This window comes from Lampetra fluviatilis, chromosome 6 (assembly GCF_964198595.1).
Source record: "Lampetra fluviatilis chromosome 6, kcLamFluv1.1, whole genome shotgun sequence".
NCBI lineage: Eukaryota > Metazoa > Chordata > Hyperoartia > Petromyzontiformes > Petromyzontidae > Lampetra > Lampetra fluviatilis.
Window position 1 is genome coordinate 13,296,737 of NC_136280.1, and position 23,072 is coordinate 13,319,808.

Here is a 23,072-nt window from a genome sequence, read left to right on the forward strand (position 1 = left end):
TAGCCGTGACTGGCAATAGAACCCAGGTCGTCAGGTTCGTAGCAGAGTGCAATAACCACTGCACCACTGCCCCCCCACATTAACATGCACACGCGTATGTGGCCACACACTGATTCACATACGTGTTGCCTGGTAACCCCACTTTGTATTATCCCCACTGTTCCGTGTTGCCTCCACTTCCCGTGTTACCTCCAACGTGTCCCATCTGCCCAGGTGGCGCTGTGGTTAGAGTACTCAACCAGAAGTCATAAAGTCACAAGTTCAAATTTCAATTGAGGGTACACTTGATGAACCCAGTATCAATAGCCCATCTATTAGATCAAGTATAACTTTACCATAGTAATGTAGAATTTCCACCACTGGCCATCCGAAAGTCGCCATCCGCTCGCCACCCGTTTGAGCGGGAGGCTCTGTAACTTTTAACCGTACCTGTCTCTGCATTACATCTGTTAAACAGAACAGAGTGAGGTGTCCATAATAGAGTTTTTTTGGGTTAGATCACGTAAATATAAGTATTTCTTTAAACCCGCCACCACAGGACACAGCCAATTAGTAAGGTTTTTCACCTAAACAAAACATGCCAATCAGTTACTTGTTCAGCACACCGGTGTGTTGGAGAGTAAACCCACAACATTAACAATTCGAGTACGATGCTTCGCTGGTAATTACAAGCCTCATTAGGCGACAACCAGAATTATGGAGAAATCCTCCTTTTTCGGTCTTAAGTACAGGGGTAAATATGATGTCGTCACTGTGAACCAATCAGGTGCGAAGACCAGAGAGGGGTCATATAAATTACAATGGATATCTCTGATTTGAGTGAAGTGGCCGAATGGTTCAGGGTTAAGAGATCCTGAACTGCCACCACCACTTGGTTCATATCAAGAGTTTTCGCCACCTGTGATTAAACTGGGTTCTCAAATTTAGCGAGCTGATGGTCTCAGCCTGGTCACCTATACCCACAGGGTCATTACCTCCATGTCCCCCATAACCACTGTGACCCATTCATTACCCACGACTCCCATCACCCCCGCTAACCATTACCCATTACCTCTCTGACCATTGTTACCCATTACACATTAGCCCCGTGACCCCCGTGGCCACCGTTACCCATTACCCCCCCATGTCCCCTGTTACCCCGTGACCCCATAACCCGCATCAGGGCTCGGTCCGGGTGACCCTGCAGGAGACAGTAGAGCTGGAGCACGGATCAGGGCTGTGGGGCGGCCATGCCTTCACCTACCTGTGCCTGTGGTACGGGCTCAGCTTCTGCACGCTGGTGCTCAACAAGTACATCCTCTCGCTGCTGGGCGGCGAGCCCGCCACGCTGGGTACGTACAGACACACGCACGCACCGCATGCGGACATGGGCGAGGATGCACTGTGTTTGTGCGCGAGTGGCTGGATAGGGGGGGGCTAAACGATCGCGGTACGTGCTGGAGAAGAGATTGGCTGCTGTGGGAACAGAAGGATGTAGGACTGAGTGGACTTGCTGTTGACTGGTACCAGCAGTGTTCAGATCGGCCTCTGTGGAGGAGGCTCGTGAAGGACGCTCCTGGGAAGTTGGAAGCAGTCGGCCTCCAACAACAGTGGGGGGCAGAGGAGCGATGCTCACAATGATGAGCGCAGTGCCGGAGTGACTAAAACGCAGGCAGTTGGCATATTGGGGAGGACAGGTGGTGCATCTGCCAGTCATCTCAGTCAACCCATGATACCTGTAACCTTCTGCGAGTGAGCCATCAACACTTCAAGCCTCATCATGCACCTCGGCTAGCACAAGCGCCGTGGAGACGTCACCGTTACTGAGTAGCGAACGGCGGCTGTTGTTGGAGGTGGGGGCATTTGTGGCGGTGCAGTGGTTGGCGCACTATGCGACTTACCCGGTTCCCTCAGTTTGACTCCTGGCCATGCCTACCATCAATGGCGAGAGATCTGAACCGGTCCCGCGCCTCCTCCTGGTCGATTAAGCCTTAAATAAATCCTCGGTGCAGTGTGCTAACATCAACATTGGGGAGACAAAGGGGCCAGGCGTGGTGATGGCCACACCACCCCGTCGTGTGACGTTGCAGGGGGGTCGAGGTCAGATTCCCAATGTAGACACAACCAGGTCGTCTTCCCCACTCGTGCGTCTCGAGTGCTGACTTGAATAGGCGCTCGCTAACAACACTTGCCTCAAGATTCTGTCTCGGCTCAAAAGGGAATTTTGTCCGAGATTTTTATGTGTGTGGTTTTGTGTGTGGTTGTGCAGCAGCTATTGTGCTGAATTACGAATCCAGTGACCTGAGTTCGATTCCTGCTCACGGTCATCACTGTTGACGATTATCAGAACTGGTCCTGAGCCTCCCCTAGGTCGACTTTGCCTCAAATGAGTACCTGGGGCGGTGTGTAGATATTACTACTCGGGAGACAAAGGCGCGCCAGGTGTAGTGCTGGTCATCCACCACATTGTGTGCCGTGCCGGCCTTCATAGGTGCTCGCAAACAGCACTCGCCCCAACAGTCTGCTAAATGCTATACGGGGCTCTTGGTCTTTGTAGGAGTAGTGCTGACATGTACTGTGTGTATCATACTTTTGTGGGTGTGTGTAGGAGCGGTGCAGATGGTCTCCACGTCGGTCATCGGCTTGATACAGATGTGCCTCCGGAAGTCTTCCCACAAGGACTTCCCCCCCAACTTCGTCTCCGCCATGACGCTCATGGGCGGCATGAGGTGCAGCACATCGTGGGGCAGTGCGTTCGGTCTCAGAATTTAGAATCTGTATTTTGACTGAAGGAAGAATCTGATGAAGCCAAATTTTTTAAAATGTATTACCAGGTAAGGCCCACTCGGCTATATAGCTCTGTTTCAGAAGTGACCTGGCCACAATGATAACTCACGGAGGTGGCTTCTCGTGTGTAAATGTATAACAGCCAAATTCTCTAAACGCCGTGATGTTGATTCTAAATGTGGGGGGAAAAACCGGAGGACCCGGAGAAAAATTACACGCGACCACAGGGAGAACATGCAAACTTCAAATATCTTGACGTCAGGGTCGGGATCATACCCACTACCTCCTTCATACCACCTGCATACCAGGCGAGGTAGTTAACATCTCGACGACGTGAATTTTTTTTTCACATATGTCCAGTCGGGGCAGGTCAGCAGGTTACAACAACAAACAATGAACAATCCCAAAAAAAAATCGATAGAAGTGCAAAATAGAGAAAAGCTAAGCAAATCACGAAAAATAATAAACACAAAGTATTAAAATACAAATTACGTAAGTACATACATTCCTGCTGATTTTTCAACACTCAATGCAAGCTTGGGCCAGGCAGCAAAACAACAACAAAAACAGTCCCAGACCACACCAAGACAACATACAAAGTTAAATGTGGGTGCAGTAATGTTCCCTTATCGTTCCAGTCATCAGAGGCAGTGCTGGTGATGATGATGATCATTGTGACTATTGTGTTGTTGTTGTTGATACAAGTGTGTTGTTGCAGTGTTGCTGGTCAGTTTGTTGTGGTCATTGGGGCTGTAGTTGTGCCACGGTTGTCCTGGTTCTCAAAAGTAGTGATGATGGTGATGACGATCACTATGGCTGTTGTTGTGAGTGTATTGTGGTTGTTGCTTGTTGTTGTGGTTGTGAGTAAGTGCGTTGTTGTGGTTGTAGGTGTGCCACGGTGGTGCTGGGCCTTGTTTGCCTCAAGAACGTGGCGGTGTCGTTCGCTGAGACGGTGAAAAGTTCCGCACCGATCTTCACCGTTCTCATGTCACGCTTCATCCTTGGAGAGCACACCGGTACACACCCTGGATACCCAGACACTCCCTGCACACCCATACACACCCTGCACACCCATGCACACCCTACACACCATGCACACGAGTACACACCCTGCGCTCACTGCACATATGTTTTGTGCAGTAAGCAGGAACCAGGATGAGTCCATTAATTACTCAGCACGGCACGGCCATAAATGTTTACTGATCCCACATGCCTCTGGGAGCCACATATATGGAGAGGGCTTTAACCTTTACACTACGGAGGGAACAATAATTCTAAGGGGATGATCATTCAGACCTGTAACTGAAGAGAAACCCAACGCAACAGAAACATGAACACAAAGATGTGCAGTTAAATCTCCATGGTTTAACCACAGGGGGCGGTTGACAACTGGATCCTCACCCCTAAGTGGCGGTGAGGTCACCATGGCGCCTGTGCCAGGCCAGGTGCACTTCAAGGCTACGTGAAAACATTACCAAAAGCCAAACGCGGCCGGGAATGGTGCTGACCACCCAACCCCTGGTGTGCCGTGCTGGTCTTCGTAAGTTCTCGCTAACGGCACTTGCTCCTACAGTCTGTTAAGTCTATACGGGTGATCTTTGTGCGTGCAGGTTGGCGTGTGTCCGCGTCGCTCATGCCCGTCATGCTGGGCCTGTCCATGTGCACAGCCACCGAGGTCGGATTCAGCTCGCTGGGTTTCAGTGCTGCCCTCTCCACCAACATCGTTGACTGGTACCTCTCTCTCCTGTCTCACTCTCCCCCCTCTCTTGCTCCTGCCTCTCTCTCTTCACACACCTCTCCCACCTCACACACCTCTCTCCCACTTTCCACACCTATCACCCACCTCTCACATCTCTCACACCACCTACACTTCGTCAATGCCACCGGCTCCCGGGGGTGCAGTGGCGAAATGTGGTGGGCACGAGTCCCGGTGCAAGTGTAGTGACATTGGGGATGTCACTGTATGGTGCCGGCCCGGAAGGGCCGTGGCGTGCGATGCACCGTCATCTCGTACACCCCGTTGTGTGTGTAGTACCAGCCCTAGTGGGGCTTGGTGAGCGCTGGGATAGCGCAGGCAAGACGCATAGCGTGCAGGTGTAGCGCTGGTCATCCAGCGCTACACCTGGCCGCTTTTTGACATTGAGTTAGTGTGTGTGTGTATAGTGGGAATGGGAAAGTTGCTAACGGTGTTTCACATGTGCATCTGTGTGCAGTTTACAGAACGTGTTCTCCAAGAAGCTTCTGAGTGGTGACAAATATCGATTTACGTGAGTAGCACACATGCTCAAACCCACGCCATTCACACGAGCATGCACATGCACGCACATATTCACAACAACCACCATTCTACTTGTGCCAGGCTAGGTGTACTTTTAGCTCACGTTAAGTGTCGAAGGCTAACTGGCAGGAGGTCACGGCACAGACCCAGTTGCCAAGGGTTGACTGACATGACTGACATGACTGACGGACGTCCACCCCACTGTACTAACTTTCTGCTTTTTAGCAGTCCAGCGCTCTGCTTGTTGTTGTGAGTGTAATAACAGCCATAGAGGGTTCACGTGGGGATTGGCTTGCCGGTCCTGCTTTGTAGCCAATAAGGGTTGAGACAGGGAGCATGGCCCCGGCGTGATCACGGCATGTCAGCAGGGGTGATTGGCCTGGCCATTCGGGGCCCCAGCTAATGGGGAGCCGGATCAGAGGCGTGGTCCCGGGATTGACAGGAAACCATCGAGAACGGTCAAGGCTGTCCATGGAGGATTGGCTGGGGGGTACCACGTGACGAAGGGATTAAGAGAGAGAGAGAGGGAATGATCGGGAGCAGACTTGGGAACGACAAGAGCAGGGTCACGCGCGTACGGGGGCTCTGGGTGCCACGTGCGCGGTGGGGACTTGGTGTGAAGTCTGCCCTCTCTCCGTTGTCTGCCAGCAACGGAGAGTGTGTGAGTAAAGTGTATTTGTGGAAGTGGAAATAAAAAGGACTGATTCCGAAGCCGTCTCAAGAAGGATTATTACATGAGCATCGCCGCTCCTCTCTTGTTGGAGGACGACTGCCTCCGACTGCACAGTAACGTACTTCACGAGCCTCCTCCATGAGGCAGATCTTGACACTGCTGGTACCAGTCTTCAGCAAGTCCACTCGGCTCCACATTCTCCTGTACCACATCAGCCTATCTGTTCTCTAGCCAGTGCCATACATCGTTTAGCCCCCTCTATCCGGCCCAACAGAAACCGCTTGGGAAAGAGGTGGCTGGGCATGCAGGTTACATGACCCAGCCAACGCAGCCACATACATACGTAGTTACACAAGCACACTTTCATGTAACGAGCATGTGCCGAATTGACACGTGTAATGGTCTGCACACTGGACTTCCAATGCAGAAGTCACCAGTTCGATCTCCCGGTGCGGCAGTTGAAACAACGGGACAAGTTTCGTAAACCCCACCTCTGTCTACTCAGCAGTGCAACTGGGCACACCACAGTTAGTTGATTAGCAGGTTGCGTACGGTGGAGTCAAGTGTGGGTAATTCGACCTTTTCCAAGACGTCTGGACCGGTTCAGACGAATATCTGAACCAGTCCTATGCCTTCCCCTAGATCGACTCAGCCTCAAATGGGTCCCTGTTGCGGTGTACAAACACGAGTACCGGGGAGACAAAGGCTGGCCACTCGCCCCCCTCGTGTGCCGTGTCAGCCTTCATACGTGCTTGCGAACGGCATTTTCCTCAATTCTGCTAAAAGGCTACACGGAGGATCTTTGTCTCATCGTGTGGGTGTGTGTGTGTGCAGGCCTGCGGAGTTGCAGTTCTATACGAGTGGAGCCGCCGTGTTGATGATGATCCCTGCCTGGTTGCTCATGACGGTACAGCACTCATGTTCTCTCCACCCAGAGTCTGCGTGTGGGGCGCATGTGGGTGTATGTGGTGTGTGCAGGACATGGTGTGGTATGATGTGCGCTGTGGTGTGTAATATACGGGAAGTTATTCGGTGCGTGCGTGCGTGTGCAGGACATGTTGCGAGCGGTAGAGCAGCGCTTAGAGCCCTGTGGTACGAACCCGGCGACCCGAGTTAGATTCCCGCTGACAATTTTCTGAACCGGTCCTGGGCCTCCACTAGGTCGACTTTACCTCAAATGAGTACCTGGTGTGGTGTGTAAACATCGCCACTGGGGAGATAAAGTGCGGCTGGGAATGATGCTGACCACCCACCTTTGTGTGCCGTGGCGGCCTTCGTAGGTGCTCGCTAACGGCGCTTGCCTCCACATTCTGCTGAAGGCTACACAGGGGATCTTTGGTGTGTGCAGGACATGGTGTGATGTATTCAATGTGTTTGTCTGCAGGACAGCGTGGAGTGTGGTATGGTGGGTGTTATGTATTAGGAACTACGTATATGTGGTGTGTGCAGGACATGGTGTGGCTAGCCGTGCCCATCACGCCAGACCTGGCTGGCCTACTCGTGACTGACGGAGCTCTCTTCCATGCACAGAGCGTGTGCGCGTTCGCTCTCATGGGATACATCTCCCCCGTCACGTTCAGGTAGGCTCAACATGGACATACCCCGCACACATGCATCACACACCGTACTGCACCAACACATACATCACACACCACACATGCCACGTAACTCACATACAACGCACACCACACACATAAAGCACACAACACGACACAACACACTGCCCACACGATACACAGACCTTCCCTGACCACCAACACACAATTCGCAAAAGCACATCCACCCATGTCAATGCGTTTGCCCATGCCCGTGTTGTATCTGCATGTCCATGCACTCATTTATTTGTGTACCTAATTGTGTACCTGTGTGGATCTGTGTGCCCTTGCAAATGCGTCTTTGTGTACCTGTTTTTATATGGGTACATCCGTGTGTAACCATGTGTGTCGAAGTGTATCTGTGTACTCTGTGTATCAATATACGCGTGTTTCCCTGTGTATCAATATACGCGTGTTTCCGTGTACATCAATGTGTAGATGTGTGTAATCGGTGTGCCCCTGTTTAGCCATGTGTACGTATGCCTGTCGTTGATCGCGTCTCCCTGTGTTTTCCCCGTGCATCCACGCATGTTCCCGCGAGCAGCGTTGCGAGCACCACGAAGCACGCGCTTTCCATCTGGCTCAGCGTGCTCGTGTTCGGGAACCCCGTGAGCGTCGTCTCCGCCGCGGGCAGCGCCCTCGTCGTGGGTGGGGTCGCGCTCTACAGCCACGCTCGTGCTCACGGGGGGCACGGTGCCACGGCGGCCACGCACGCGACACACGGGACGCAAGGAACGCACGGCACTCCCAGCAACGCTTGCAAGCAGATTAACGTGCAGACGCAAACACACACACACGCGTTGTGATCGGGGCCAGCAGTAGGCCCTTCCATTTCCTGGCAGTGATGTCCTCCTTATGATCCCACGGTGAGCTTGGGGATCAACACGATAAGACGATGGGAAATATTGGTCAGGCGTAGGCAGAGAGAAGGTTATGGACACCTCGCTTTTACTGGCCACGCGCTGGAGGCAAAAGCCTTTTTGCTAGTGGCCATATCTACCTATAGTAGCCACGCCTCTGCCGACGACACAGCTATTGGCTAAGCAAGGAGGGGCTCCCACAAGTCTTTAATACTTGGGTCCCTATTGTGGAACACAACAGAGTGTTTGAATGAATGGAAGTGCCTGGAAGTTTGACCATTTTCCTTCCAGTTATTGTGTCACAGTGAGACACAAGTCATTAAATCCCAGGAGTCTGATTTACTGGTAGGCTATCCATCCGTGTCATGTGTATAATATTGATACGTCAGCGAATCAAAATATCTCTTGGAGTAATTTGGAGCCACCCTCGTCTCTGATGACCCTGGGTTGTTGGTGGAAATTTCACATTTCTGTTACGCAAGTCGCGTTCTCATGGGACAACCACCACTGTTGAGTTCCTGCAGGGTTGTACGAAGTTTACTGACCATGGCAGGATGATGGATTGACTTGACACTTTACCACACGATTCTAGCTCGGAAACCTGCTTGTGAATTGGACACACTAACTACTGTGCTGGCTGATTGATGTACATACAATAGCGATTTTTTTTAGTACATAATTTGAAGATACCTCTATATGGTTTGTGAGCACATGTCAAAACACCACGCCAGAAAAAGTGTGGGGTACGATTCTTAGGACCTGGCAGTGACATTTTACAGATGGTCTTCACGAGTGGCAACTTCACACAATCATGAGTTTGAGAACAGGGTTCAAACAATTCACCTACATCCCTGAGATTGAAAGAAATACTGCAGCTTTAGCAGTAAAAAAAACTGAAGGTCATGGGAAAGTATATACTGTACCTGTCAACTAACATCCCCCAATGTATGTGTTTGTATATGTGTCTTCATGACAGTAAATGTGAGTTATACATCGGTGCTAATGTGGTTTAAGAGCCTTGGCCTTGTGGAATGATATAACGCCCCACCCTGTAGAATCGGCACCTTTGTTGTAAATGTCAGTATTAATGTGTGTGTGCGTGCGTGTGTGCATGGGAAGTAGTAACATCGTGGTTCGCTCACCACACCCTAATCCTTGCAACTCGAATTTGAATCCGAGCCATAATTGACACCAGTGGCATGGGGATTTGAAAACTGTCCTTGGCTTCCTCTAGGTTGACTCAGTCTTTAACGAGTACTGTACCTGCTGTGGTGTTGGGATCATCAACATCAGCAACAAAGAGTTGCTTTTCATTTCAGGCTGTGGTGACCTAGGGAAGGGGTGGTCCATCCCGTATTCACATACCAATTCTCCACTGATGTGTGAAACTGCCAGGAATTGAACCCGAGCTGTCTGTGTGTGTGTGATTGCATATATTAATATGAATATATCATACATTGTAAAGATTTTACCTTGCAGTCGGGGCAAGTGCGTTTAGCTGTCACTTATTCTAAAATGTAATATATATAATCACAAAGTACTTATGCACAAGTCTCGTTAAGGTGTGAAGAGAATTAAAAAAACAAGTCTTAAGGAAATAGAATATTGTGTTACGTTAACACAACTTTGTCTGAACTGTGTGCTTGCTGCATTACAGCTACACCACTTTAACATCTCAATTAAGCATCAATCTTAATTCAGGGACTAGCTTCTTCAGAAATGCATCCACGTTTCCTGTTGTAACTTTGCGACAAACTTGTCTTTCTTAATTCTATAATTTTAGTTGTGTTCATACTTTTCTGGTGAACGTGTAATAGCTTTTTCATGTGTTACAAAGCTGAATTTTATTTGTGTGTGCAATAACTGGTAACCAGACTTAGACCAACTCCATACAAAATCTTGACTTAAAGCTTTCGTGACTGCAGGAATTCATATTCTTTGGGTCTTTCGGTAAAGTTGTGTAGATAGAACAATAAAATAATCAAAATTTAAATAAAGTGAATAAAAAATAATCAAAATATCACGTTTAGATCATAACTGATGACGATTGCTTGTATTGCTCCCTACACTTGAGACACAGACCAACAGAAAACTTGATACCCCCGGTAACAACCTGGTAACAACCTGCTTCAATAACTGGTGGCTGAAACGATATTGGTTGAGTGCCTTTGGCCACAGCCATTCAAAGCCGCCCAGTCACATACTGAACGTTAATTTTAATATCAACCTGTGCTTTGTGGGACCACGTGTTAAAACGAAAAATGCAGGAACTTGATTTGAAGAAGAAAAACATACACATGCAAGTAAAGGTGTAAAAACATAATCCAATAATTTTCCAAGCTGCGTTCTTTTCAAATATCCTATTGTTTGCAATTGCTTCATTACATTGCCAACGTGGGTGTACGAATTGTAATTATTTGATAATGCCAAAACATGTTTTGCATTACAATGTTGGTTTATTACGTTACAAATGTATAAAGTGATTATTGTGTTTTTTTGTTATGGCTGATGAATCAAAAGGGCACAAAGCAGATGGGCCATCGTGTCCTATGTTAAGCAGAATTTATTCAAGCGTGCGGTGTACAGTACCATATTTTACAGATGATATGTTGTGCAGTGTCAATCTTACAGAATATAAATATGGTCAGGCACCTGCAAGGTTATATGAGGCACTCCCAAATAAGCATGTTTGTGGTGATAATATAATCTCATTTGACATCCTTGAATGAGTTGTGGAAATTACACATTCCCATGGTGGAGACCAGTTTCCTTGTAGAATGACCACTATAACTTCCCACAAAATGAGTCCTCATTTTGTTGGCCCTGGAGATATGATGAACGGCTGGGTTGATTTCAAACCTGGATATATTGTGAGTGATATCCTCTGGCAATCGTGCCATGTAGCTGGATATCATGAGAAAATGGGCACAGATTTCTTTGCTGTTTCATAAATCTGTATTGTATAAATCTAAAGAGTTTACAAGTAATGACAAGCACCCATGTAGTTTCTCACTTTGGTTTAAGGTTCATGAAACAAAGAAACTAGGATGGTATGCGCACCTGCTTACATGGGACCCAGATTCAGCACCCACTCGCTGGATTGCACGTCCACAGATTATGGGCATCTGATGCACATACACCAGCATCACCGCAGCTCTTGATGCTAGACCTCGTCATTCAGACTCCCATCCCTGTGTGGTCCGTTAACCCAACCTCTAGGTTTGAAGGTTGAGGAGTGAGCCTGTAGAGATGGGCAGTCTTCACTACATGTATTGGCAGTAGTGGTTTTGTAATGTCTGTAAAACTGCAATGTTTGAGTTGAAATAAAAGCTTGTTTTATTATAAATAATTCCCGAGTTTCCTTGAATGGTCTATGGGGTTCTGCATTGTGGTGATAGAGAATACATGCGAAATTACATTTTTGCATCATCCATTGTCCACATCACCATCCCACATGGTCCAACCCTGCTACCTTCCATCTCACTCCACATCAACCGATGTCATTGCTGCATCTCCACAGTGGTCAATTTTGAACACGTTCTCTTCTTAGGCTGCCATTCCATCACCAACCTCATGCATAAGCCAAATGTAAGCTATATTCACAATAAAATTCCAGGAATGTGTTGTGCTAATTAAATTAACATACGTAATATTACCTGTGCTCAGTGATACATGTGCATGGTAACTCTACGTGAGGTAAGGATATTATTACAACTTCTTGTGATCTCTCAATATCCCATTGGAAATTTCTATCTTTTACAGTGAAATCAACTCCGACAATGCACTTAACGCTTAGAGCTGGTCTATTTAGTCTTAAGACCTGGCAATGCCCTCTTGTGGCCGATCCTGATATTTCACGTAGCTGTAGGTTTTTTAGTGTGGGCCACACATTATCTTCTGCCATCTAAGAACAGAGTGAAAGAGTGAGATTAATCAGAATAGAACAGAACACAGCAAGATACACACTCAGAGAGGGTGAGACACAACACGAGAGAAGACACGTAACTTAAGGAAGGTGAGAGACAAAGGGGAAAAGAAAGTGGTGAGTCAGAGGGAGAGACGGGGTGAGAAAAATACAGGAAAACTAAGAAATGTATATGAGCAAGAGACAAAAAGAGTGAGAGGTAAAGAGAGGGAAGATAGAGACAAAGATTCTGTTCATGACATGAGTTTATTTTACAGGTGTAAAGGCAGTACAGGGGACGAGCAGTCACAGGGGGTAATGACAGGGGAATTCGCAAAGGATGAGACTCGGGGCTACAGGGGGTAATGACAGGTTAAGGGACAGGCAAGGGAATGATCTGGGGTCTACGAGAAGGATCGAGAGCCAGCGAGAGGGTTCAAGAGTAGGTGCGTGGCCAAGGGTCAAGGGATGGCCACGCTGAGGATAAAAGAGGTCGACAGGAGAGGCTCGGGGCTGCTGCTGGAGTCGGGGTCTTCGCTGTCAAGTGAATGTGTCTTCAATAAAGAACCATCAAAAGTCAGTCTCCTGGAGTTGTTACACAGACAATGTGGTTTAATGGACCATGGGGTTGGGTGCTGCGTTCGAGACACCAGGCTTGGCTCCCACGTATGGGTTTTCTTACGTAACGACTCATGAATTGGACGATAACACCTTCATATATAGGGGACTGCAGAGCTTGGATGGGGGGGGAAGGGATTTCCCACTGGCTGACCAGCTGGCTGATTGGCCCAGTTGTGGTTCGTCGCACCTCCAAGTAGTTCTCTCTTCAAGAGTGAGCTATTAAGATATTACTGTTCAATTAGATCCTCAAGTTTAGGGAGTTAATATAATCAGCCTGGTCACCAATGACTGCGCAAAAATAAACATTAAATGTTCACTTAATCCATTTTAATTGAACAGACAAATTTAAACAATATTACCGACAAGCAATTACTACTTTTTTCGGTATTAACACAGTATCCCTTATATGGATAAACCTTTTTAGATGTGTGTTTATATCACTGTTAAATGAAAATATAGAGCTTATGTGCACCTGTATCAAACTTGTCATATTACAGTTGCAGTATTTATTCACGTCTGTTTCGCGTACCAAAGTCAAATACCTCGATCGTTTGTTGTGCAATATTACTTAATGACCCTGTACTTATTCTAAGTAATATTGACGTCTTTGTTTTTGTTGTTCCAACACTTCCCCACACACTCGCACATCTCCCCGATATCTTCCACACCAGGTCGCGCGCCTTGGCCGGCAGCAGAGTCCAGGCAAGGCGGTAGGCACCGCGGAATACTAGGCCGCGCGCACGCGATTCCCGCGGACGCGATGCTGAGGCGGGGGGAGACGTACCCCGCCACGGGCCACCTCGAGCTTTCTTGCACGGCTCCGGCTTCTCCATGGAGATGGAATAGATGTGGGGAGGACACGGATAGAGAACGTGGGCGTCAATGTACAGCAGCCGTGCCCGTGGGAGAGACAGTGGCCACCATAGAGGCGGGGCCCGTGTTGGGGGAGTGGCCTGAGAGGGGCGGGGCTTAGGCCTCTGCAAGGTAAAAGTTAAAAGATAAAAAGCAACGAGCTTACCTTTACCCTACCTTTTACCCTTACCCCATACAAATTACCCGATTACAGGGTAATTACTAGGGAACTACTACACATGAACAAGGTTTATAACGGTAAATGCTGGGTAGAGCGCTTTAATCATATAGAATACTCTCGATGATTCCAATTTTACACGCTTTCTTTAAACTCACTCTGTCTGTTGTTGTTGTCGTTATTGTCGTTATTGTTGTCGTCATTGTTGTCGTTGTTGTGTTATTGTTGTTGTATCCTCTAATCTTGAAACTCGATTTTTACCCACTTCCTAATGTGGTATCGACTGCAAACTTGTTATACTTAGGTCATACAGATGACAACACTCACTATATTATATCATAAAAAAATATATGTTTTAAACATTATTTTTATATGTAATGTTTCGGCTTGGGTCTAGTTGTCCACCGTCAACTGACGTTGGCTGTAATTGGCCACGGCCCCTTACGTTATGGCAAGCTTGGGGGCCACTTGCTGGAGTCGTGGAGTTCTTCCATTACTAATACATTTTATAAAGGAATGTTTTTAATAAAGTTTGTTTAAATATTCCTTGTTAAATGGAGGCCACGGACTGCGCCACGGAGCTTTTAGCGGTAAACAAGGTACCGTATTTACCGGGTAATGCTTTGCGATAGCTTTACCCTACCGGGTAATTCTTCCGAGATACCTTTACCCTACCTACCCTTTACCTTACACCTTGGCATGTCGACACCTTTACCCTTTACCTTTACCCTTTTACTCGGTAAAAAGGGTAAATTAATTATAGATTTGAAGCTTTCGTGACTGCAAGGATTCATATTCTTAGGTTTTTTCGGTAAAGTCACGTAGGTAAAAAGTTAAAATTAATAAAAATAAAATAAAATATTTTTTTATTTTACTTTTATTAATTTTAATTTTTTACCTACTTGACTTTACCGAAAAAAACCTAAGAATAGGGTAAATTAGCTTACCTTGCCGAGGCCTAGCGGGGCTACAGTTGGAGGGGCGGGGCTACAGCTGGAGGGGCGGGGCTACAGTTGGAGGGGCGGGGCTACAGCCGGAGGGGCGTGGCTACGCCAGAAGGGGGAGGGGCTGTGCAGCTGACGTCACTAACCTGATTGGTGACGACAACCTTGAAAGCGTTTGGATCCACACGACGGCTGCGAGCAGCAGTATCGAGTCTCCCAAACTTCACAAGAGATTGTTTCTTCTCAACGCAAGGTAATAACCGATTTATTTATTTATTAAGGAAAACAAAAAGCTTTGATTTATACCAAAATTACATGTATCAGAATCTTTATTTACGCTGGAGAAATCCGATGAGCTATGAAGCTCTTTTTCGCAGCCGTCCAGTAGGGGCGGGTCAGAAAGTTACAACAACACGCGGTGCAAAAGCAATGATCGGTGTGCAAATTATAGGAAAGATAATAAATCACTCTCAATAAATAAATAAAAACTAAACTAACGTTTTTTTAATGAAAACATCTAGCAAATGATATAGACCGCAATTTGAAATATGCACGGGCACACATATGCACGGGAGGTCTGCGCTTTGCCAGTGGATAGGAACGCCGGAGAGAGTTTGGTTCAGAGACTCGGGGAATTAACCCATCAGTGTGGAGCTTGTAAATGTTATCTCCACGATGTGTTTTTTCTCTCGAGTCTCTGGTTTCATTCCAATACGAAGCAAAACTTTCAATAATGGATTCTAGATTTGAAGCTTTCATGACTGTAAGGATTCATACTCTTAGGTTTTTTTGGTAAAGTCGCGTAGGTAAAAATAAATATAAATTAATAAAAATATATAGAAATAAAATAATAAATCACGACGTTTCGGGCGCAACACAAGCGTCCGTCATCAGGTGGGACAACCACAGCAAGAAACAAATGCTGAAGTGGGCAAAAGAGCTGCTGTAACAAGAGGCTATATAGGTAAGAGACGGGGGAGGAGCCAGGGAGGAGAAATAGAGGAGGAGGTGTGGGGTAGGGGGAACGCTGCTCTAGGCTAGAGCAGCGCTCCCCCTACCCCGTCTCTTACCTATATTATAGTCTCTTGTTACAGCAGCTCTTTTGCCCACTTCAGCATTTGTTTCTTGCTGTGGTTGTCCCACCTGATGACAGACGCTTGTGTTGCTCCCAAAACGTCGTGATTTATTATTTTATTTCTATTATTATTTCTATTATTTGTATTTTATTATTATTTATTTTTATTGTTACCTACGTGACTTTACCGAAAAGACCTAAGAGTCTCATTCATAGAATTTGCTCAAACATCCCAATGCAGCAGCACAATCCTGAGAAAAAGTCAGTGATGCTTTCCTGGGTGAAATAACTGGGATGACGAAGAGGGGAAGAGAAAACTGAAGAGTGGAGATGGTGGACAGATGTATTCATGTCCTGTCTGTACTGCATTCCTATGCCTGTGCTTTAGCTTTATCACGTGTGTATCACACCTACATGGGTGACGCAGTGAGATGAAATTAGACACAAACAAGAGAAAGACATGTAGGGATATATGAGATACAGACAAAATTAAGTCGTAAAAATAGATAAACGAGATACAAATAAGATTTAGAGGTGTAAGGATCCTACATACGAGTTGTAGACAAGAGACATAGCATGAATGAGATATATAGGCAAGAAATAACTAAAAATAGAGTTGACAAAATATCCAAACTTAAGATACCTATTTAGCGATATGAGAGAAGTAGATAAGGGAGAGAAATGTCTAGAAACTTGTGGAATGTATGCAAGCTGGAAATAAAGGCTATCATCAGACATGATCAATTCACTGGTGGATGAAGGCCTGATAAGCCTTTACCATCTCCCAGAAGTCCTTCGATGTAACACTCCAATGTAGTATCTAAAAACGATCTGATTTCATTGCTCCATCTCCACGGATGCCCTCCCTTTGAGTGTATTTAATTTTCACCCAGCAGTGAAAATATTACACCACAGGTCATAGTTTGGCAGAATGTTGTGTGTGATGTGGTAGAGTGTGGCGACTCCCACCTCTATCAATACGTCTCATGGAGCCCATTTCACCATAAGCGATATGAGCAAGCAATTTGATATATGCACAGGCACATATTTGCAGGGAGGTCTGTGCTTTGCCAGTAGATAGGAAAATGGGAGAGATTTTGGTTCAGAGACTCGTGGAATTAATCCATCAGTGTAGAGCTTGTTCGTGTTATACCCACGATGTGCTTTTTCTATGGATTGTCTGGTTTCATCCCAATACGAAGTGAACCTCTCACTAATGGAATTTTCTCAAACATCCCAATGCAGCAGCACCATCCTGATACAAATTCAGTGATGCAGTGACATGAAATTAAACACATGCAAGAGATAGACATGTAGGGATATGATATGAGATGCAGACAAAAATAAGTCGTGAAATTAGATAAACGAGATACAAATAAGATTTAGAGCCTACATATGAGTTGTAGAAAAGATACATAGTATGAATGAGATAAATAGGCACGAAACAAATGAAAAGGGAGTTGACAAAACATACAAACAAGAGATACCTTTTTCTTGCTGTGGTTGTCCCACCTGATGACAATTGCTTGTGTTGCGATTGAAACGTCGTGATCTATTATTTTTATACCTACGTGACTTTACCGAAATAACCAAAGAGTAAGAGATACCTATTTAGCGATATGAGAGAAGTAGATAAGGGAGAGAAATGTCATGAACTTACGGAATGTATGCAAGAAGGAAATAAAGGTTATAATCAAACATGATCAATTCACTGGTGGATGAAGGTCTGATAAGCCTTTACCATCTCCCACAAGTCCTTCGATGCAATGATCCATCTAGTAACTACAAACGAGCTGATTTCATTGATCCATCTCCACGGAGGCCCTCATCTTGGGTGTATTTAATGTTCACCCAGAAGTGAAAATGTTACACCACAGTTCGGAATTTGGCAAGTTGTGTGTGATGTGGTAGAATGTGGCCACTCCCACCTTTATCAATACGTCTCATTAGCGTGAAAGAGCAGGTAGACTACTCGATAGAGATCCCTCCCGTGGAGCCCCTTTCACCATAAGCTATTTGAGCATGCAATTGAAGGGCTGTGCTTGCTTACAATTGATCAGACTGGGTGCAACAATTGCTCAGGACTATTTGAGCACTTATTTCGCCAAATTAATGTCATAGCCCGTTAATAGGCCCTGATTATTTTAAATAATCAAAGTGTTTGTTCAAATAAACTCACAAACCCCCACGTGTGGCCATGAGCAAGTGCCGTCAAATCCACATTTCTCTAGCCAGGACCAGTCTCTCCATTAGGCAACCTCTCTCGACTCATAAAGTGGTTCCTATTTGATCAACCCTAGGGGAATGCTTGGCTGAGCAAACCTCATATTGATTATAAATTAAAACTGATTTTGAGGTAGGCCTTCTGCTGTATCACTCAGAGTAATGATGGGTTAGGAAGCTACTATCGAAACTGTCACTGTACTTATTGATCTTGCTGTTACTGCAACACTCTCTCTTGACCAGATGGCGACTAATCTCCTCAACAATCGTTATACGGTTTTGGAAAAACTAGACGATGGAGGATTTGGCGAGGTGTACAAATGCTGGGACCACAGGGACCACAAGGAGATGGCCTTCAAGAAGACTGACATCACATTAAGGTGAGAGACCAAGTAATGATGTGCTTCACAATCTTCACTGAAAAGTAGCTTCCTGTCAGAGAAACTGACGTGTGCTTACCTAGACAAGACGCAATACGTTTTCTATTTTAATGATGATGCAATTTCCAACATTCTCATAAGTGTTTGTATTTCTTCACGCAGCATCAAGGAAGTGCAAGCATATCGCGAGGCTGTCTTCCTCAAAGTGCTGAGACACAATAGCATCATCCGGTTCGAGGAAGACTTTGTCGTGGGAGATTACCATTATCTCGTGTTGGACTACATCAGGTAATAACACCAAGTCCATTACAACCGTGGCACTTGCAGGATGTATACAAATATAAGCTTGGCAGCTGATTGATCCACATCAGTACACAATCCTTAGCTATGCTACACTGCATTGTTAACAAGTAGCTGCATTAACCATTTCATAGCTGGTTTGTCAATTCTCGGGACCCAGTCATGGCCCAGTGGTAAAAAACTCTGCAGTCAGCACGTATTCAAGTAATTGTTACCCGTCGAATGCCTTACCTCACCCTCAGTGTTCCAGTACTTGCATGTGTGGATGAGCTGGTGCCTTTGTGCTTCATGCTGTTTAACCATGTTGCACTGTGTTCGTTTTCTGTTATCAGCATGGGCAGCCTCTTTGACGTTCTGAAAGCGAACGGAGCATTTATTCTGTCCTCCGTCAAGAGATATGCCCAGTCCCTGATGGAAGTGCTGGCCTTCCTGAAGACGAACGGCATAGTCCACGGGGACCTCAAGCTGGTAAGGGTTTATCATTAATATCTCTTTGAGGAATTAAACAGGTCTAAGGGACGCTCATATGGTGTCATGGATCGCACACTAGACTTGAAACCCAGAGGGAATTGGTTAAATTGATCCTCCGTCTTGGCAATTATAACAGTGGACAGGTTCTCAAATCCCAACCCCACCCACCCACCACCTCTGTACACCCATCAGTATAAACAGGTACGCCACAGTTAATCATGTCACGAGTGGCGGGGTGAAGTGTGGGTACTTCTCCTTCTTCCGAGACATTTGACGCTGTGTAACAGTAGCCCAAAACCATCTAGAGGGGCTCTCTTCAGCTCTCTATGGTGGAGGCCTTTCTAGAAGTAGAGGGGTGAGCAAGTAATTGCAGGGCTGCACCTTCACCGTGATCTTTTAAGCAGATTTAGCAGTGTATGTGCCTCATGCACATACACTGCATGATGCACATACACTGGCCAGTTTAATTCCCATCACAGCAGCTGCCTCATACAGTGGAGCTCTTATCCGTGACAATATTACCCATGACTCCCATTATCCATGGGAACTGTCGAGTCTATAAAACCACCAATGTTCTGTGGCCCTATTTTTCTTTTTATACATAATTATTGAGGTTTGTTTTACCATCCTGCATTGTGGAACAACTCTGTTATTGCTGATGAGAAGAGTCGCTTTGGCAATTCTCATTATAAGCGTCTTGTTTTCATGAACAACTTCATTGCAAGATTTCATATTGGATCATTTTTAGGAGAGTTATTGATCCCCCTGCTTCCCTCTCCATTACAAATGGACATAGATAATGCATAAACACTTATAACGTTAGATGGACAGTGCAAAAATGAACGCCATTTTCTATGCAGACAGTGATCATTTTAACAGATCCTCGTCTGGTTAAATAACATATATATAAAATGCTTCCATTCTTATATTTCTTTCAGGAAAACATCTTGGTGCAAGGTCACCACACGGCAGCTATCCGATTGGCCGACTTCGGAGGAAGTTTTTTTGACAATGAACCTCGTAAGTTTCACTTTATATGCATTTATACATTCCTATAGATCCTGTTATATGGAACAATAATATTTTGCTTTCTATAGCATCGTTCATGCAAATTGCGTAAACGATGATAATGTTAAATTAACATATGTGATATTACAAGAGCTTAACACAGTGCTCAGTGTGAATGGTAGCTCTACACGAGGTATGATTACAACACCTTGCGATCTCCGTTTCACAACAGCGCATTGGGAATGTCCACTTCCGTGTAAAATCACGTCCTTTCACATATCATGCAGGACAGGGCGAGAACACATTGGAGATTCTTGCAGTAAAACTGTGACTCCGATCGTCCACTTAACCCTTTAGAGCTGGTCCATTTATTCTTGGGACCTAGTAATGCCCACCTATGGCGGGACCTGATATTTCAAATGACTGAATTTTCGTTTTTTTGTTGCCAATAATAAAACTGAGAAGGTTGACAATTAATTTCAAGTGTCTGTGCTGCAGAGTGACATAGACTTAAAAATTGCATTAGCTATGAAAGACCTGTACTGTATTCTTATTTTTCTCCAGCGGACCATTTCTTTGGGACGGCCGGATACCAGGCTCCTGAGGTCTTGCTGGCCCTGCCGTTCGGAACAGCAGTTGACATGTGGGCTGCTGGCTGCTTACTGGCCGAGATCTCTGTTGGGAAACGACTCCTGCCAATAACCAGCACGATTCAGGAGGTCGCTGGGATCACAAAGGTAAGATTCGTTTCGAAATTAATTGATTTAACTATTTTATTACGGAAAGTGTTTCATGTTTGATTGGTTGTTGCAGTTCTATGTTTGCTCAGCGGTTGAGTAATTTGCTCGCAATCGCAACGTTGTGAGTTTACATCTGATTGGGGGTTTATTCAGCCCTCCAGTGTCGATAAAATGAGTGCCACTTTTTGGGGAAGTCGACATTGGTTGACATAGAAGTAGATTCGCCGTTGCCGTAGGAATGCAGAGTTTTGCTATTGACTCAGGGCGCAGCCAGGCGATGATCACTGCCTCGGTGATCGTTTTACTTTGAGATAACTTACTGCTTAGTTTTACGTGACTTCAAGTGTTTACTCAATTATGAATAATTGAATCAATAGGATACAAACCATGCATGTAAATACGTAAAGAAACACTCCTCAACTATCCAGTGACATAAGAGCAAATGTATCGCTTATTTTCAGATTCTGGGAACACCACCCTTAAAGATGCTGCACGCTGCACCAGACGGTCATCGGTATTTCCGTGAGTAATGCAAATTTATTTTTAATATGTGATTAGGTGTTATAACATCACTCATCTGGCTGCACAATGACGTGAAAGTTGGGTTGTTTCCCCACGTCCTTCACAGCCTTAATTATACAACACAGCCTTGTACACATGAATAATATTCTAATGCATAACATCGTTTGCGATTGTACCCACTGCAGACTTCTTTGGGCAACTCACCGAGGAATGTCTGCAGGAGACCCCTCAGTGTTGCCCGCTCAAGGAGTTTCTGAAAACAAGAGACCCATTGTTCCTGGACTTCATCAGCTCCATCCTATGGTGAGTATCCCACTCTTTGACTTTCCCTCAACTTTAACAAATTCAAGTCAGTTTCTATATCATAAGGAAATACGCATCCCCTTTGCAAAGTATAGCAAGTCTGCATCTCTCTGCAGCCACGCAGCTGAAGAAAGTGATTTGCCGTGAACCACTCGGAAAGCCCGTTTCCAAATGGAAGCAATGTATTTTCGCGATAACGCGTTGTGTAAGCACACTTTGAGCGAGGACTTACCATACCTAACTTCACTTACCTGCAAACCCTTACTTTGTCAAGTGGATGTCAGTTCATTGCATCACCATAATGTGTAATATGGGTATGTATATTTTGCTGATCTTCTCATCGGTACTTGTCTCTTTGTTTTCAGCTGGAACCCAGATGACCGCCTAACTCCGGAAAGTGCTCTCAAGCAACCATGGATGAGTGCAGCTCATCCATTGCCAGTCCGGAAGAGCAGCAGCTCTTCCGGAGTGGCAATTCCCATTTTGGCTCCAAAGGTGTCCAGTGTCATTTCACTTCCACCTCCAGCCGCCATTCCAATCCCCTTCATTCAGCCAAGCACTTACGCCTTCCTGGCTTCTGTCTCTATTGGGTCATTCATCGAAACCATTTTGGAACGGGAGATGCCTACAGCCACTAGCTCAACATCCACCACAAAATGCAGCATTCAGGTGGAAGATTTGAACACTGCTGTGTCTCTTACAGCATCAATTGCTGACTCTCTCCCAGAGTCGGAGATCATAATTAATATGGACATCAAGCCTCAGGATGTTGAGGAATTTCCTATTTCAATTGAGGCAATCGATGAGACGACCCAAAATGGAGCCGAGACGACCCAAAATGAAGCCGAGACGAGCATGGGCTCCATATTGTCTCCGCCTATAAACGCAGACTACACTGTTAACCCTCTCCTGGAGTCCGAGAGCACGGTCAAGGCAGACTTTAAGCCTCACGATGCTGAACAAAAGCAAGCCATGGTGCAGAGTGACATGAACAGTGCAGAAAAAATGCAGATCCCTAAATCCAAATCACTAACCATCCGCAAGAGATTGCGTCGGTTCGGACGTGCTCTTATTGAGTTGGTCTGTGGTTGTGGGAGAAGTGGAGAGGTGGATTAAATGTTTTAATATTGTAAAATATATGGGCAGCCCTCGACTTATAAACAGATTTCATTCCTGGGACCTGTTCATAAGTCGAACGGTTTTATAAGTCGGTCGTCAAAAATGTATTATATTTAAATGCACATAACTCATTGCTATAAATTGTTTTACCGTTTTAAAAAGGGAAACATTGTTAAACTCATAGGAAATATTGTACATTTGCATGTCGGTAAGTATGCTAAACATTTCGAACAGACACATTCACAAATTTCCCTTTTATA

At 45.8% G+C, this 23,072-nt stretch overlaps 1 protein-coding gene across 3 annotated transcripts in view; it reads left to right on the plus strand.

The window, feature by feature from the left end:
* LOC144933169 (solute carrier family 35 member E2B-like) overlaps positions 1 to 10,462 on the plus strand; it is a 29,108-nt gene extending 18,646 nt beyond the window's left edge. For all 3 annotated transcript variants that reach the window (XM_078857781.1, XM_078857782.1, XM_078857780.1), the window contains exons 3-10: positions 1,163 to 1,331; positions 2,588 to 2,708; positions 3,655 to 3,782; positions 4,377 to 4,497; positions 4,980 to 5,033; positions 6,552 to 6,624; positions 7,167 to 7,297; positions 7,857 to 10,462. In XM_078857781.1, coding sequence (XP_078713907.1) covers positions 1,163 to 1,331; positions 2,588 to 2,708; positions 3,655 to 3,782; positions 4,377 to 4,497; positions 4,980 to 5,033; positions 6,552 to 6,624; positions 7,167 to 7,297; positions 7,857 to 8,118 — 1,059 coding nt within the window. In that variant the 3' untranslated portion in view covers positions 8,119 to 10,462. The remainder of the gene's footprint in view (positions 1 to 1,162; positions 1,332 to 2,587; positions 2,709 to 3,654; positions 3,783 to 4,376; positions 4,498 to 4,979; positions 5,034 to 6,551; positions 6,625 to 7,166; positions 7,298 to 7,856) is intronic.
* Positions 10,463 to 23,072: the final 12,610 nt, after the last annotated feature.